Raw genomic sequence first — 16,740 nt, forward strand, 5'->3', positions numbered from 1 at the left:
TAATTCTGAACTATGGATAAAAGAAGTACACTGTATTTGTATTTTTCTGATGTTGCTTTCAGGTGTTTATTTTTTTGCTGAATAATCTAGCTGCAAGATGTGGTTAGGATACATCAGAATTTATACAGAGGGATGTTTTTGTCTACTTCCTGGTTTATGAATGCTCAGTTCTTTATATGTATGTTATTTGTTGAGGTCCTAAATGGCTGTAAAATTAGCTCCCCCCGAAAAGCACCCACTACAAACTTCAATACTCCTCAGAAAAGATAATCTACTTAAATGATGTAGTTCTCAGAGGTAAAAAGAAGAACAATACTCCTTATGGATAAGGATGTCCAAATAGACATGCCAGGAACCTGAATTTTTAAGGTTACTTTGACGTGTTGTTGCTTATGTTTAAAGTGCTGCTCCCACTGAATTCAGCCTGGCATGGCCATGTTAAAAAATCAGAGCAAAGCTTTCAATTCAGTTATCTATAAAATGATGAAAACAGTGAGTGACCACATAAATGAAAAAAAATTGGCGATGCAGCTTGTCCTGAATTTCATAGAAATCTGACCAAATCAACTTGGAAAAATACTCAGCTGTTGTAACTGTGAAAACATCTTCTGTCCACTTGCAGTCCCCAGTCTTTATTCATTGTACGTACTCTGATTTGCTCTACTGATTTCTGTAGAGGTAAATATAGATGTGACAAGTGGGGCAGAGCTATTGTGAGAACTTTGAGATAGTGAGCTATACCTTTGCCAAGTGCATGTTGTTATGCAAAGTAAGATTATCTGTATTCTCTGATCTATTGATAAACTTAAGTTGAGATTGGAAAAGTAATGAGCCTAGATAGCAGTTATTAAAGTTTGAGTGTCACTGCGGTAACTGATGAAATATGAAACTTCTGGAAATAGATTTCCCAATGATAATACTTTTTCTTAAAGCCATGACTTAACACTTAGACATGTTACATACTGCTAAGTTATCTGAAGATGCATCAATGAGCCTGAAGAAGATTGATGAAGTGTTAAGATGTTGCAAAACCAGAAGAAAGCTCCATTCTGTTTGACAGATTTATTAATTGGACACTGAAGAGTCCTGTGTATGTATTTTATTCTCTCGTATTGTAAGATGAAGAAAAACATTAAAATGAACCTTTTAATTGTCCACACTGTTAGGTGTTTGTTGTTTAGTTAATTACCAATGCTTGCGAAGGTGTCTTTTCAGCTGATTCTTACTTAGGCAAGCTTTAAAGAAAGGAAATTATTTTCCCAGCTGAGAGTAGCAGCATGGCTTCGGTGATTCTGCTGCCTCTCCTCATGAATGTAAAAAGTTAATTTCACAGGGTTCTGCTTTGACTTCTGTAACAGAGGAGAACTCTTTTGTAGCAGCTTTTTGTTGTGGGTGAAATGGTGTATAATTTAAAGCCATCTCTAGTAGGCACATTCTTATCAGCATTTGGGAAGGTACCTCATGATGGCTCCCTTCTTTTGAGGCAGAAAAAAGTTTTGATAAGACAACAGACATGTGGCTTTGTGCCTTTTTTTTTTTTTGTCACATGGTACTTAAGTTCCACAGCCATTACAGATTCATAATGACCTCGAAGCACATGGTTTTTAATCTTGAAAAAACATTTAATATATTTTATATGTATATTTCACTTCAGGAAAGAAACATTCCTTCTGTGGCTTATGTTGCGCAGAGGTCTATGGGTTTAAAACCTGTGTTTAAATGGTTTTCGTTGCACTTTCAGCTTGTCATTGGGAAAGTTATGAAACATGTAATAAGTTTTAAACTAATGAAATACCTGCAAATACTCTTCTATTTTGTTATGGAGCAATCATATTTAAACTTCAGTTCCGATTTCTGCATCTAGTTCATTAATTTTCCAAGAGCTGTAAATGGAAAAAAAGGGAGGATTATCTAGTCAAAAGATTTAACATTGGGATCAAAGTGACATGGTTATTCTAAAAGCTATGGTTCATTCACTAGGAAATTAGTCTTTCTGGCCATAGCTTTTAAATATTGGGGCTTATTTTGTTAAGTGTCCAGAATCATCTTTCTTTGTGGCTATCTTTGTATGCTATGGAAAAGTCATATCTTCCGACAAATTGTGTGATAAATTAGGAACAAGTTTCTTGAGAATCTCTCCAGAGCATGTTTTCCAGACTGCTATTCAGTCATTTTCTTTATCCGTTTGTAGAAGTCTAGCAACAGAATTGTTGTGATTCCTTAAAATATTAAGTTCTGCTTTTATCTAAAATTGGATTTTAATCTAGTATTGAAAGTTTAGTTCTCTTTCTGTGGTCTTCTTTCTCCACTGTTATCGCATCAGTTTCCAGATCCTATTTTCCAACTGTGTTTTAAAGTGTTTTTGAGAATGCAAAGATAAATTATTTTAGAAAATACCAAGACCAAATTTATAGATGGGAACAATAAAATAGAATTTAATGTCACTTGAAAATATGTGGTAAAGGTGTATGCTTTTACAGATAGCTCGATAATGGCTGTTTTGCTTCCACAGAGTATAAATGTTCAGAATAGGACGATACATATTTTTTGGACTTAAGCAGTAGGCCAAGAAAAAAGTTTATAGCAATGTAACAATGTGAAAAATATTTGGATATTGAGTTTAATTGAAATGTGGACCCATTTAATTTTAAATAGCTAACTAGAGCAGAGTTCCTGGCTGTCCCTGATCCTGGACAAGGCCACATTTGTCATATTGTTCAGGAGTGCATGTACTGTCATAGGTGATGCTGATAGCTCTTGAACTGTTTGGTCCCTCAGCTCAGGAAAATCTATCTTTAAAAAAAAAAAAGTGCATTCAAGGAGTAATAAAAATTTTTTTTTTGAAAACAGGCATCTGAATCTTAGGTCGTTTTTCATACAGCTTAGATTTCTGTAGTTCTGTTTACAAGAAAATGTAGGTATTCAACTTCATCTTAGGACTTACTGCATGACAAACAATGGCAGAAAAGGCCATTTTGAGCAACAGTATATTTAAATAGTATTTGGAAGTTGCAGTTCTTCAGTAAGACCATATTTTTTGAAAATACTTTGATATCTTTTCTAATGTGTCTTCAAAACTTAACTTGAAAAGCTGTGTAACTTACAAACTAGAAGGTCAAAAACAGATTTGATTTTAATGTGGAAAATGAGGACCATGTTTAGTTGCAAAACTCCACAAATCCACTCTTAGCAGTACAGTTTACCAAAATGGTCTAGTATCAAAGCTGTGTGGTGTTCTTCCCAGCTGAAAGAAACAAGTGTTTTGTGATGCATAAAAAAAGAATATCAATAAAGAATTGTTTATGGCTTCCTGTTTTTTATGTTGTCCCACTTTTTAAAAAAAGTTATTTTGGCTAAGGGTTGTATTATTGTTTTATAACAATGCTTGTGTATCACTTGCTAGCTGAGGACCTTGGAGCTCTGAGGCCAGTCTCGTTTACTCTAAGGCTCTACTTGGATGTAGAAGAATGGCTTCTAAACTGAGGATGGAAAAAAGATTTATTTTCTAATATTGTGGTACAGCAAGAAGTGTGAGATAACTGACAACATGTAGACTTGTTTTGAAGGGGTAGGCCATGCTATTGTTTTACACTTATATTTGACATTATTTACAGCAATGTATGGTGACAAGGGGCTATAGAAACGTGGCTGTAGGAAACATTTTTGTTACTGTTTTTGCACACCTCTGCAAAAACCCCAGCAAGAATCTGAGCGTGATCTCTGCTAAGTGCAAACATACAGGTAGATAGAGTTCCTTTGCTTGAAATCTTAATTTTAAAATCTAGCTTCAAAGTGGTAGCAATGAATTTTGGAGCAGGGTTGGTAGAAAGTCTAGAGCACAGTAATAACATCCCATGGCTTTCAACATGTTTCAGTGCAGATCCAAATCTGAGTGAATATTTTTTGTCTAATTAGTTTGGGATTTTGGAAGAAGGTGCCTGGAGTTGTATACTTACTTTATATGGGTTTACATTCTCTTTGGGGTTATAAAGAAGAAAATATTCTTATCTCTCACTTCTGGGCAGCGAAGTGGAGTCCGAGAATCATGTTTGACCCAGCTCCATACAGCCCTTTAGCCTGTTGATTAATTATTTTGGTGAAGACATTATTTGACTCTTAAGTTTTTCTAGCTATTTCCACTTAGTGCTATGGGGCAGGGAGGAAGGACACTTACAGGTTTACAGGTACTATGGAAAAATGAGATACTCTGTGTTATCTGCCTTGTTAGTGTAAAACAGTTAACACATGGTGATGGGCATTGTCTCCATCTTGATATGTATGGGAATATTTATATTCTGGTCACATCCTTGGTAAGCATGCAAAGTGTTAGAATTACCAGTGAGCATGCAGTTTGGCCCTGATATGGTTGTGCAGTCTATCAGTTCATGTGTAGGGGCCAAATCTACAAAAATACCTGCACAGGCTCCTTTAAGGCTAGAAAAAGACCTGTTAACCTTGATTTAGTGAAAATTACTGTCTGCTCTTTAGTAAGCCTTACCTAAGGCGTACCAGTGTAAGATGCATCTATACAGATCTGTGTTTTCATGCAGCTGTGGCTTTTGAGAGTTATCATGCAAATTATCTGACGTCATGACACTCATTTCTTTGTGTCCATTGCAGTAAATGAGCTGTGATGAGGCAGTTACTGTCAAATGTAAACCTGTAACCATGATGGTGAAATGGATGTTCCAAGAAAACAAAGAGTCAGAAGGAAATAAAAAGGAAAATAAATGGAAGGAGTATAATTCTGACACAGTTTTTCCCAACCTCTTCTGCCAGAAGGCTTCCAGACCTTGTGGAGTTCTGCACAGATATAATTTGTTTCCATTGAACCCGTGAAAGAATCTTTTTAAATAGGTCAGATACAGTTTCCTTGCTTTAAACTTATATTTCTCTATTTATGAAACCATAAGCAATGTTGACAGCAAACCAACTGATCTGAGTTCCTGAAAATATGCAGTCATGAGGGTATATTTTTACATATGGTTCTGTTGTCTTTCAGTATTTAGTGTGGTGTTTTCACATGTCCTGGGGAAGGGAATAAATCCAGAAAATTTGGAATAAAGTTTACTTTTATACAATAATAGAGGGGTTTACTTGGACAGCTACAAATGTAATTTTTCTTGCTATTATTGCAAGCTGATGTTACTTTCTGTTTGAAGCTCATCATGAAGCACATGGGTTTTTTTCCTTCTTTTTCTCTGCTTACTCATGCTGTTTTGTTTAATAGATGCCTGAAATTCTTCTTGGGGGGTGGGGAATTTTGCTTCCGTGTGCCCATGCAAGTAATGTAAAGCAGTTTTGGTGGCTGTAATTTGATTCTGTCACTTAAGGAGGTGGATCTTCATCAAGGTTACTTCACATTAGTTTCATGTTTACTTTCAGAAATAAATGCGCATTGATCTTCATATATGTCTGCTAGTTTTCCTTTATTAGGGCAAAAGTTTGTTGATGATCTAGATGAAATGGCTTTGTGACTTAAGAATTTTACCTAAGTATGTTTGCAACGCAACTACGATTTAGCAAAATTAAAACTTTGCTAGTTACGTTTTTGATGTAACCACGTGGTGGACACAATCTTACATCTTATCTTACATAGTTTTGTTGCTAGTCAGGATAGAAAATAAAACTCCAACTCTGACGTGATCAAGGATTAGGAAAAGGAAAAGTCATTGCTCCCATGAGAAATGTAATATGTGTTTGTCATTGGTAGTAACTTCCCATTTGGATGTTTTGAGCACGCACAAAAAGTGGCTTTTTACTGCACGATTTATTCTGATTTTGCAGTTAGTGTCAAGATCCTAAGCTCTTGCTGAACTTATGTTTCAATTCTTAGCTCTGAAAATCATCTTGTATGTCACTTCAAAATGAAAGGGATGCTGTATTTCAGAGCTGGGTTGCCTTTGGCAAATGCATTTCAAAGCCAGATTTCTGGTGTCCATAGCAACCTGTGGGAGAGGGAGGAGAGGCTGGACCCAGATGGGGACAGACATGCAAATAGGAATTTGGAACTTGCTAAGTGAGAAAAGCGCTTGAGGTTGAAGAAAGTAGCAGAGCTGAGATGAGAGGCAACAGTGGACTGATTAAAGAGGGTGAAGCAGAGGTCGTAAATTGGAAATGGGTTGATGCCTTTATGCCTATAGAGCATACTGATTTTAAAAGACCTGAAATAACACCCCAAAACTATAACAAAATGTTGGTGAAAATTACTGTCAGTTTTCCCATTTCCCTTGATGGTACATGGAACACATAATAGTGTTTTCCTGCTATTGTTTCTTCCATTAGCTCATGGAAGATGTTTGGGCTTCTCTTGTTTTGTATCCTTAAGTATATATACTGCATAATCTCGTGTCATATTTCTCTTCCTCTCTACCCTCTTCTCCCATGAACTCCTTATTTTATTCGCTGCATAGACTTACTTCTGAATATCTGTTGCAAAAGGTGGAAGAGCTGAGTGAATGAGATGGGACTGTATGAAGAAAATGTGTGGTCCCTTCTAGGGGTTTTGAAATTGTGTTCTGGAGCATAGGTCTGTTTCCTTAGGAAAATTTTGAGAACTAGTTAATTTGTCTAGGTGTATGCCTAATGCAGTAGAACATAAAATATTGTCATGCCTCTGTATAAATTTATGGTAGATTATCATAAAATTTTATATACACCTCATATCTTGTATACTGTACACACTGTCTGTCCTTCTGTTTCAGAAAGAACAGTGTGTAACTGGAAAGGGTGCAGAGGAGGACAGGATGGCTGGCCAGAGCATGGCTTTTTTGTAAAAGTGGTTGATTGGAGTAGGTATCTTTAGTTTTGAGTAAAGGTAACTGAAGGAAGATACAATATAGGTATCAAAATCAGGACTAACATGAAAGGTGAAGATGACTGTTTGTTTACTGTCTCGTATAATTAAAAAAATCTGTGGATAACAAATATAATTACCAGGATCAGGCTTAAATGAAAGGATATATCTTCTACTCTGATGCATAAATAAGCTGTGGAACTCCTTGCTTCTAGGTGCTAAAAACTTACACAGATTCAAAAGTAATATTTATGGAAGATTATTTGATGAACAGCTTTAAATCAAAGATTCCATATATGACTCCAGAATTTCCTGATTCAAAAATCACTGAATATCTGGAGAAAATGGTTTGCAAATACTGCTTTTAAGTGATATATGCTTACTCTATTCCTACGTCCTTCCTTTAGCATCTTAGTGATATTTGCTAATAGCCACAGATAAAATGCTGGACCAGATAGATCTTTGGTCTCACATGTGGTGGCTATTAGTATGTACTAGTTACAACGGTGAGTGCTTTTAGAAGGCAGAGGAAGGAATTTGTTAATTCTGTATTCAGAGAACTGTTTCAATAATGTGTAATACATTTAAAAAATGAAGCCACAAATGAAGGAGAAAATACATTTTTAGAGCTGCTTATAGAGACCCTTTTATTAGTTATGTTCAAGGAATGCAACCAGATTTTTGCAGAACTAAATTTAATGTGTGATCATAGCATGAACTGAAATTTTTTTTTAAGAGAGTGGGGCAGCTGACTTATGTTTTATGGATTGAAGCTTAGAATCCAGTGGATATTCCTGGTGGGGTTTTTTGTTGGTTTGTTTTGTTTTGTGAGTTGGTTTTTTTTTTAACAAAAAAGGTATAAATTTATATGCCAACTGTTGCTTTCCATGTAAAATATTTACTGTGTGCTGTTGGTTGTGTAGAGGCTTCTTCATCTGGCCTTAGCTGGCTATTAATACCTTTTTCATAGTGCATTGGAAGAAATTATTTTCTTGAAGAAAATAAAAGGAATATAATGCTGATGCATGCTTTTAAGTGTTTTGCTGTATAAACAATGTCTAGTGCCTATCCTTTTGATGAATGGACATCACATAATCTTAGTGTTGATTTGATCTTAAATTCCATGGTATACTATTTCTAAATACTGTTGGGCATTCTATGATGTTTTATCAAAGCAGTCCTTTGTTGATATCAGGTAAATGTAAAATGACATCCCTTCATTTTGTGATGTTCCTCCACATCTTTTTTTTTTTTCTTTTTCCCTCCCAAGCTGAATCAGAATGTCATGGTTGTTTCCGCAGTGTAAATTGAATGTATTGTGAAGTGTAGCCTGTGACTAATCGCCTCTTGCTGTCTCTACTTATTATCTGTCTGATGGTGATGTGGTTGCACCACTTTCTACACATGGCCTCAAGGATATGGCATTGTGACACCCATATTAAAATATGCAAGGCTTGATTTCAAAAGACATTTCGGGTTGGAAAGTTAGAGAGGTTATAAGCTAATATTGTGGCTGGTTTTATTCTTTTTATTTTAAGGAATGTTAGGTGGCAATAGAATAAGGTGTACCTATTTCATGTTTATACGTTCTAATATACAGTTGACGTTCTAGTGGCTATTTTCAGTAGTTCTCCAGTTTTGTTGAATTAATGTTATCTTGTGGTTCAAGCAGTATGTTTGGAATATGGCTTAGCAATTTTTTTTACTGAAAATGCATTTAAAGTTTGTTAAATATCAGTGTTTTACAAGTCAGTTTGGTGCATTAGTACCAGATGAAAATATTATGATGGTACACTGGCTTTTCAAGTTGCATGGATCTTTACCTTTCTAAACAATATGGCAAAATGAAACAAGTGCGGGACTGGTAATAGGTTATTGGCAAATGTGTAACTTATAGATTATTGTAGAGTAGCTGTGTGAAGGTCTTAATTATTCATTGGTGTCTTGGTAGCTGTGAAATAGTTCTGTTGTGAAAATATTTCCTGTGGTCTTTATGCTTTTTAAGTAAAGATATTCCCTCTTTCCTCTGTCGCCTGCTTCCCAGTGAAACCCCAAATACTGTCTTACGAAATGAGACGTAATTTAGTTTAGGAACAGAAACTTGATATTCTCATGATTTTGTTTTGTTATCATGCTGATAATTTTAGAAGAGAAACAGTAAACACAAAGCAGTTCTCTAAAAGGTTTCCTAAGATAATGAATGGAGTTTACTAAAACTTTGTGGGTGAACTTTTGAAACCTCAGATAACTCAAGGCCTAAAAGCTTAGAGTGGCGAGCACCACCTCCTTTGACAACTGTATTTAAGACATCCCATTGAAAGTGTATGAAATTACTAGTAATTTAAAATCTCTAGTTTGTAGGTAGAATCTAGCAAACTAGTTGGAGTTTATTTAATTGGAACACAGTATGTATGTAGTATATTTTACTAATGAAAATACTTGGTTCTTCACTGAAATTACTTTATGCGTGCGTGTGTTTTATGGCTATACATGTGCTTAAGGATGCTTCCTCTTTTGTAATTTATAAGTTAATTTTTTTCAAAATTTTATTTTTAGGTGCTTATAAGAAGAAATAGGAACCTTTTCTCAAGCTGAAGACAAAGTAAAAGAAAACTGTATCATGTGTTAGAATACTGAAGAGTGACATTTCTTGGATTAGTATATTTCTGGATTGCAAAGCAAAAGCAAGAAGAGGCTGAAAATGGGGAGAAAGAAAATACAGATCACAAGAATAATGGATGAACGGAACAGACAGGTGAGAAACAAGGAATCTGCATGAACAAGTTCATCAGTGATCCTAAAAATGCATGGAAACTTTGAATACATTCATCTTAATTCACTCTTCTAAAGCTGTGCTTTGTCTTTATGTATCTACAGATGGCATTACCAGAATACAAATAAGAAATGTATCTTAGTGGTTTTACTACTGTTTGAGGGGAAAATTGTTATTTATAAGTAATATCAATTACTACTTTAAGTCAAATTCACTGTAAAACTGCTATTCCTATTTAAATGGTACCCTAGTCTGTACTTCCAGTAGGCTGAAGGATCGTGTTGAAACAGACACCTTACTTGATCTGATAGCGACTAGGAACACTTAGTAATGAAGTTAGAGAAAGGATGAGAAGTTCAGAAAGGATGTAGTAAAAGTATTTGCTGCAGCGTCTTTGACAGAGGAGTTTGACATAGCTGTGGACAATGATCCACAGTGGTTTGTATATAGTAATGAATTTTGTTAACATGATTCTATTTAAAAGCATTGAGTTATAGTCCTTGTAAGAGCTGTTTGCTACAACAGTCTTTAAAAATTGTCAGTCAAAGTGGATGAGTACTCAAAAGCCCACTGTTTCAGGGAAAGCTCCTTATTTGACTGCTCTTGCCCTAATAAAGAGGTGTCCTGTGAACTGTGAGGGTGGTGAGGCACTGGAACAGGTTGCCCAGAGAAGTTGTGGATGCCCCATCTCTGGAAGTGTTCAAGGCCAGGTTGGATGGGGCTTTGAGCAACTTGGTCTAGAGGAAGGTGTCCCTGCCCATGGCAGGGATTTTGAAACTAGATGATCTTTAAGGCTTTAAGGTCCATTCCAACCCAAACCATTCTATGATTCTATGAAAAGTACCAAAATTGATGACTCTGTAGAAGTAGTGTTTCCTCTTAACTTCTAAATTGCTAAATGAGATAAGAAATAAAATTTTAATTGTATATTGAAATGTTGAGCGGGGTATCTGGAAGCTACCATTTTTAAGGAAAAGGATTGTTGGAATGACTTAAAATCTTTAAGAATAGTCATAGTGGGTCAGACCAAAGATTCCACTAGGCCAATATCTTTTGTCCAACGACGGTCATAAGCAAATAAGTGTAGGACAGAGATGCACATGTTAGGCTACTCTGTAATCCTCTTCTAGCTTTCTATTCTTAGCTCAGGGATTTCCTGAGCTGGATGTGGTTTCCGTATATTTAGTAACCATTAATGGAGGTGGGGTTTTTTTGTTTTCCCTGCCAGTGAACTTTTTTGGTTATCTTTTGAGCCCTTATAAAGTTGCAGCATTTACAACATCTTTTGGCTAGGATTTCCTATAGGTCTGTTACCTGTTGTTTAAAGAAATACCTTTTCACTTACCCTTTGTCATGGTTCTGCTAGTTATTTAGCTCTTGTGTGGAAGAGGCAGCAGTCACTCACTCCTTATCTAGTCTGTCCATCTTCCCTGGTACTCTGTGGACCTCTGCCATGTTTTCTTCTTTTCTCTTAAACTAACTTTTTCAGGCTGAAGCACCCTAGTTTACTTAGTTGTTTTAATACAGAATTTATTCCAGACCTTTGACCTTTCTTGCTACTTTCCCTAAACCTTCTTGAGTATTGCTGCATTATTTTTGGTGGCGAGGGGACCCAGAACTGCACAGTGTTCAAGATGCATGCGAAACAAAGACTTTTATAGTGGTGTACTGATGTTTGTTCCCTTCCCAGTATTTGGTTTGCTTTTTTAACCGGTCCTGAGCACCAGCTTGATGTTGGGTTAATGTCAGAATTCCATGAGCCTGTCTTGCTGCTCACACATCAGCTCAGAGCCCATTGTTTTTTGTTTGTGAAATCAAGATTTCTTTTCTCCCTGTATTGCTTTAAAGCAATGTAAACTCTGAGAAGACTATATATAGCTAAAAAAGTATTATTGGAGTTTGGGAGAAAGCCAAGTATTGTGTTTGAACAGCTTTAATCACACAGTGACTGTATGTTTGATGTAGATAAATGTCTTAAGTATACATAGTAAAAGTAGATGAATTAATAACTTCAGTTCTTTCAGATCTTGCTCTAGAACTTCAGATGTGTTGAAGAGGTAGAAATTGATCCCTCTCCCCCCTTTTTCTAACTTACTTAGACTAAGTTGGACAGCCTTGATTTTTGTTCTGCTTGAAATACAAATACCATTATACTATAGCCTGACTTTGGTGTGGTGGTTTTTTTTCAGGAGGACATGAGTTTTGGAGTTTGTGGGGTTTTTTTCTTTTTTTGATCTCCATCTCATTGTTCAGGTTGGAACAATGGAGAGGAGGAGTATTAGTGCATTTGTATCAAATTTTAGCCCACTTGTACATTGGTGTGACTGAAGCAAAATATGGGGATTAAATTCTAAGTTTTGTTTCTGGCTGTTTTCTTGTTAGCACTTTTTTTGCTTTTTTTAGTGACTAGGAAGAGGCTTTTAAGCTCTAACTTAAAAATGGAATTAGTCTTGCCTTATCCTTCTGTGGAAACTCAGATGATAACATACTGCATCTTGTTTTTAAAAGGTTTTAAAGAGATAAAATAGCTTTTACTAGTGGAGCCAAATTGTTTATGTGTAGAGGTATTGATGGTGTTCTTCAACTCCACTGGTGTCCTGTGGTTTTGGTAGCTAATATATAGAGTTTTAACATACTAAAATTCCCTGATGCACTGCATATTTATTAGGTATTAATTTACTCTTTAGAATTTTTTTCATTGACACTGATAAGGAGGGCATTTAGGGTTTGTTTTGCTGAACAGAAAGTATAGTTCAGTTGTGTTCTGTTAGTTTTTCTGTGGCATACGTAGCTGGTTAGTTTGTCACTCGTGAACATGCATATGATGTCCTGTTTAGATGTTTAGTCTGGTGGTTTGGTTTTTTGGTTTGAGAATGAGTAGAATGGGATAGACCTTTGCCTGCAGAGCAAGTTCATATAACTTATGTGGGAAGAAAAGCTATTGTTTTATCAGAAGCATCTTATTTCTGATGGGATTGTGTGTGAGCTCAAAACAGAATATATAGAGCGTTACTCTGGGGGATTACAATTGTCATGAGACTGTCATTGTATTATTAATTAAGCAGTCTTATCTGCTTGAATGAGCCGTAGGACATTTATCTTCATTAAGCTGGAGAGAATAAAGTACAGTAAATTAGATATCAAAGGAGCTCAATCTTGCTGCCTTTGCTCTCTCCTCCTCACCCATTTTTTGCTAAGCAATATTAGAATAGTGTTGAGGAGGCTATTGGTCTGCAATAAGGGCACATCTTTTTGTCTTTAGTGTGGTCCTAAATGGTGTGCTAAATGGCAAAACAAAACAACGAAAAAAGAGAAATTTGCAGAACTAATATTCTGCTTTCTGAGGTTTTAAATGAAAACTGAGTTTATAATAATCTATGTGCATTAAAATAAGCCTTGGACTCCAGTGGTAGTGGGGTTTGTGCTGAGCACTGCCCAAGCACAAAGTGAAAAATTGATGCTACCTAAGAATCTCAAAGTAAAAAAAAAAAATCTCACAAGTAAAATAGCCTTCCAAGAGGTGAGAAAGGTAACATTTCAGTAGAGGAGTTAAAATCCCTTGTCCAGGATCGTATGCATCCTCAGTGGAGCTAAGCTTTCAGTATTTTTAATAACTTCTCAAAGTAATGTAACACACACATCTTGTTTATGATGCCTATTTCCCGACAAAAACTAAACAGTAGTACCTGTCTATACCTGCTTATACTTGGGTAATAATCTCTTAAGTATCTTGTAATTGAAGTATCAGAAGAACAACACAGCAATTTAAAAAACACACAGTTTCCCCAAATCCCCAGAGGAATCCAGACAAAGTGATTCTAAATGTCCCATCCAAGGTAGGATAAATAAATCCCAAGTGTTCTGAAAGAAGGCATGTGTAAAGTGACAGAACTACTAGGAGACTTTAGACAAGATCTGTTTTTAAAAAGCAGCTGTATTGTATTATATGTAGGTAGTAAAATTTTCACCTGCATTTGGGAAAAGTGCAGCCCAGTAAAACCTACACTTGTACCTGGTCAACTTGTTGAATTGATAACTGAAAATAAAATACTAACACAAAATGCATTAAGGTAAAGTCTCTCAGTATTTTTGGCATCTTGTCTCACTAATGTAATTGTTAAACAATAAGTAGGTAAGAAGATATGCTTACCCTAGTTGAACCTTGAATGTGTTGCAGCACTCCTACATAAAATTGTTTCAGAGAGTGCTGTATCTTAATGGAGCTTCTCATCAAACGTGCTTTAAAAGGGTTGAATAAAAAAGTTATGGTAAGTACTCACTTTTCATCTGAACATGGATTATTCAAGTCTCATAAAAGGCTCAGATTAGTGGTTTCTAAATACTAAGAAGTTTCCAAGTTCGAAACACTGCACAGAAACTTATGTGGAACTATGGTTATCATAATATGCCTGACTTGGCATATTCTCATCTTTCTAGGTCTTCTGTTTATTACCTGCATTCCTACTGTGGCTAAGTGTTAACAGTCCAGGTTTTCAAAAATCATAGGCACAGTGCATTTTTGGGGGGAGTGGGCACATTTTAAAACAGTTGTTGGTTTTCTCTGTGTTTTGTTTTGTTTTTAATTTTGGGGGTTTTTTTGTTTTGTTTTTTTTTAATGGACGTGTATACTGTTTTATAGCTGAAGAGGAACCTCAGGTCCACAGTACCTTTGCAAACATTTGTGGTGGAAGAGCAAAGTATGCATATACTGTTTCAATAATAAAGTTATTGTCAGCATGCTGTGTACACGATCTTGTTAGTATATCTGTCTGCATCCCTCTGAGACTTTATGTGGTGGGAAGGATAGTATATATTTTGTATTATGCATAGTATTAAAGCAATACACATGAAATACTTACCTCTGGAAAAAATGCCTTGAGATGTGTATACACAGAATTTTCCCATCCATCTTCTGAAAACTTGATGTACCCCTAAGTAATTAACATGTTAAACTATAGAAACCCATAAACCAGGTTTGATTGTCTCTTGTGTTTTACTTCATTCCTATCTTGCAGAAGTATACTGACTATAGTCTGTTAAACGTGTAGGGCATGTTGCTTACCTACCAGTCACAGAGGCATATACTTTGAATTGTAATATGGGAGTGTGAACATGGCCATAGACAGAGGTGTTCCATTCCACACTGAAGCTCAGATTGAAAGGCTAGATCTGAAAACAGCATCTTTATTTAAAAGGTCTTGGCACATTAACTTCATAGTAGTAGATTAAGTGCCTTTTGGAGACACTTAGAGGATGTTTAGTAAAAATATTGTCATTTAAGAAAAGTTAGCCTTAGCATGAGACCTGTTTTTGATTCAACTTGATGTCAAATATATTGGTACTCTTATATCCTTAACTAACTGAAATCTTGTGAAAGGAATAATTTTTTTAAAGCTTTTTTTCATAATTGATGGTGAGTTTTATAACTAAGTGTCTTTCCACCTTCCCTGATGGGCAAATGCTCCTTTGTGATGGTCTGTAATGGATTTATTTCCCCACAGCAGTTCTAATTGGACAGAATGATCGTTTCATGATGTTCCCAAGTGGCAGAAAACAACTTAGAAGTACAAGTGAATCTAATCAGATGGCTTAATAGCAACAAAATAAGAATATTTCTTAGCTTTGTATAATCAGAAATCATATGATGTAGTAACAGTGTTGCTTCCGTTGATATTGCTGTTTTTCTTCCATATTTAGAATTAAGGTTGTAACTTGTAAATTAATTACAGAATAACTAGTCATCACAGAGAAAATATTCTGATACCTGGAAAGTCAGTGTTAGCTGAACAGAAGGAAATATGGTTAGAGGATCCTACCAACTTTAACTCTCCTTGGTAGCTATGTACCCTCTCCTTGGTAGTTCTGTACCAGTTGAAGAGTTGGGAGGGGGAGGTGTAATTGTTTAGCTTAGTCTAATATAGAGGATTGGCCCTAAAAGTGACACCCAAATATGATAGGCAGTTCTTCTTTTAAGTTTGTACACATGTTCAGTTTTGTCGCTTGTTAGTAGGAATAAATAGTGTAGGCTCAATTGGTGTATTCCTTGAATACTTGATTATAGTCCTTGAAATCTTGTCATGTGTTTAAAAAAAAATAATCATTATTCTTTCTTCTCTAGGTCACCTTTACAAAGAGGAAGTTTGGATTAATGAAGAAGGCATATGAGTTGAGTGTACTCTGTGACTGTGAAATAGCACTCATCATTTTTAACAGCTCTAACAAACTCTTTCAGTATGCCAGCACTGATATGGACAAAGTTCTACTTAAATACACAGAATACAACGAGCCCCATGAAAGCAGAACCAACTCAGATATCGTTGAGGTAACAATTTGAAAAGACACATCAGTTTTCTTATCTCCTTAATACTTCAAATATAGAGCAACATAGAGCATTTTAAGATATTTTAAACAAATGTATTTAATAACTTGAAAACTGTGTCATGAAGAGTACACTACTGCTTTTAGTCTGGTTTCTCTAAGGCAATAAGTCATCTTTACAGCTATGTTGTTTTCCCATCTGCCCTCCACCCCCTGCCAGTTTCTGGGAAACATGTTTGATTTCAACCACATTTGGCAATGGAAATAGAGGTGTGAAAGAGGGTTGATTTTCTGGGAGAGGGAGGGGGGAAGTGTTCAGGTTTTAAGGGAAGAAAATCAATTGGATGGAGCATAAGGTCCAAAGAGTGCCCTCAGCCTAACAGGCAATTATAGTTGGCCCCTTTTTCTCTTCTGAGCTGGTAGTCATTTTACCAGTCAAACGTTGCACATGGCTCAGATCAACCACAGTCTATGCTGTCCCTTGTTCAGCCAAAAAAACAACAAAAAAAGTGAATCTGTGGAGCAAATGAACTTAATTAAATTTGTTGTCTGGTCAGTCTGTATGTCAGTTAAAACATAGCAGTAGAACGACTGCAGTTTCTGCAGTAGTAGAACAGCATGTATATATTTACTCAAAGGTATTGGTTTCGTCTACTTTTATTATGCTTGTGCTTTAAATAGAAACTCTTTCCAGTACATAATTTCTAAATTAGGTGCAGTAGAAATCAAGGATTTTCTTGGCAATTGGAGCCTTTATGTACTCTAACTGCATTTCAGATATGTCTCCAGTAGTCCTGTAAATAGACCAAAACAGGTGGCTGACTTAAGTGTTTCATTTAAATTCTGAAGTTGT

General features: G+C 35.8%; 1 protein-coding gene across 3 annotated transcripts in view; it reads left to right on the forward strand.

Moving 5' to 3' along the window:
- MEF2A (myocyte enhancer factor 2A) overlaps positions 1–16,740 on the forward strand; it is a 93,509-nt gene that overhangs the window by 26,751 nt on the left and 50,018 nt on the right. For all 3 annotated transcript variants that reach the window (XM_010572035.1, XM_010572034.1, XM_010572033.1), the window contains exons 2-3: positions 9,353–9,551; positions 15,688–15,891. In XM_010572035.1, the coding sequence (XP_010570337.1) occupies positions 9,498–9,551; positions 15,688–15,891 (258 nt within the window). In that variant the 5' untranslated portion in view covers positions 9,353–9,497. The remainder of the gene's footprint in view (positions 1–9,352; positions 9,552–15,687; positions 15,892–16,740) is intronic.

Source organism: Haliaeetus leucocephalus, unplaced genomic scaffold, assembly GCF_000737465.1.
Source record: "Haliaeetus leucocephalus isolate CR32 unplaced genomic scaffold, Haliaeetus_leucocephalus-4.0 Scaffold339, whole genome shotgun sequence".
NCBI lineage: Eukaryota > Metazoa > Chordata > Aves > Accipitriformes > Accipitridae > Haliaeetus > Haliaeetus leucocephalus.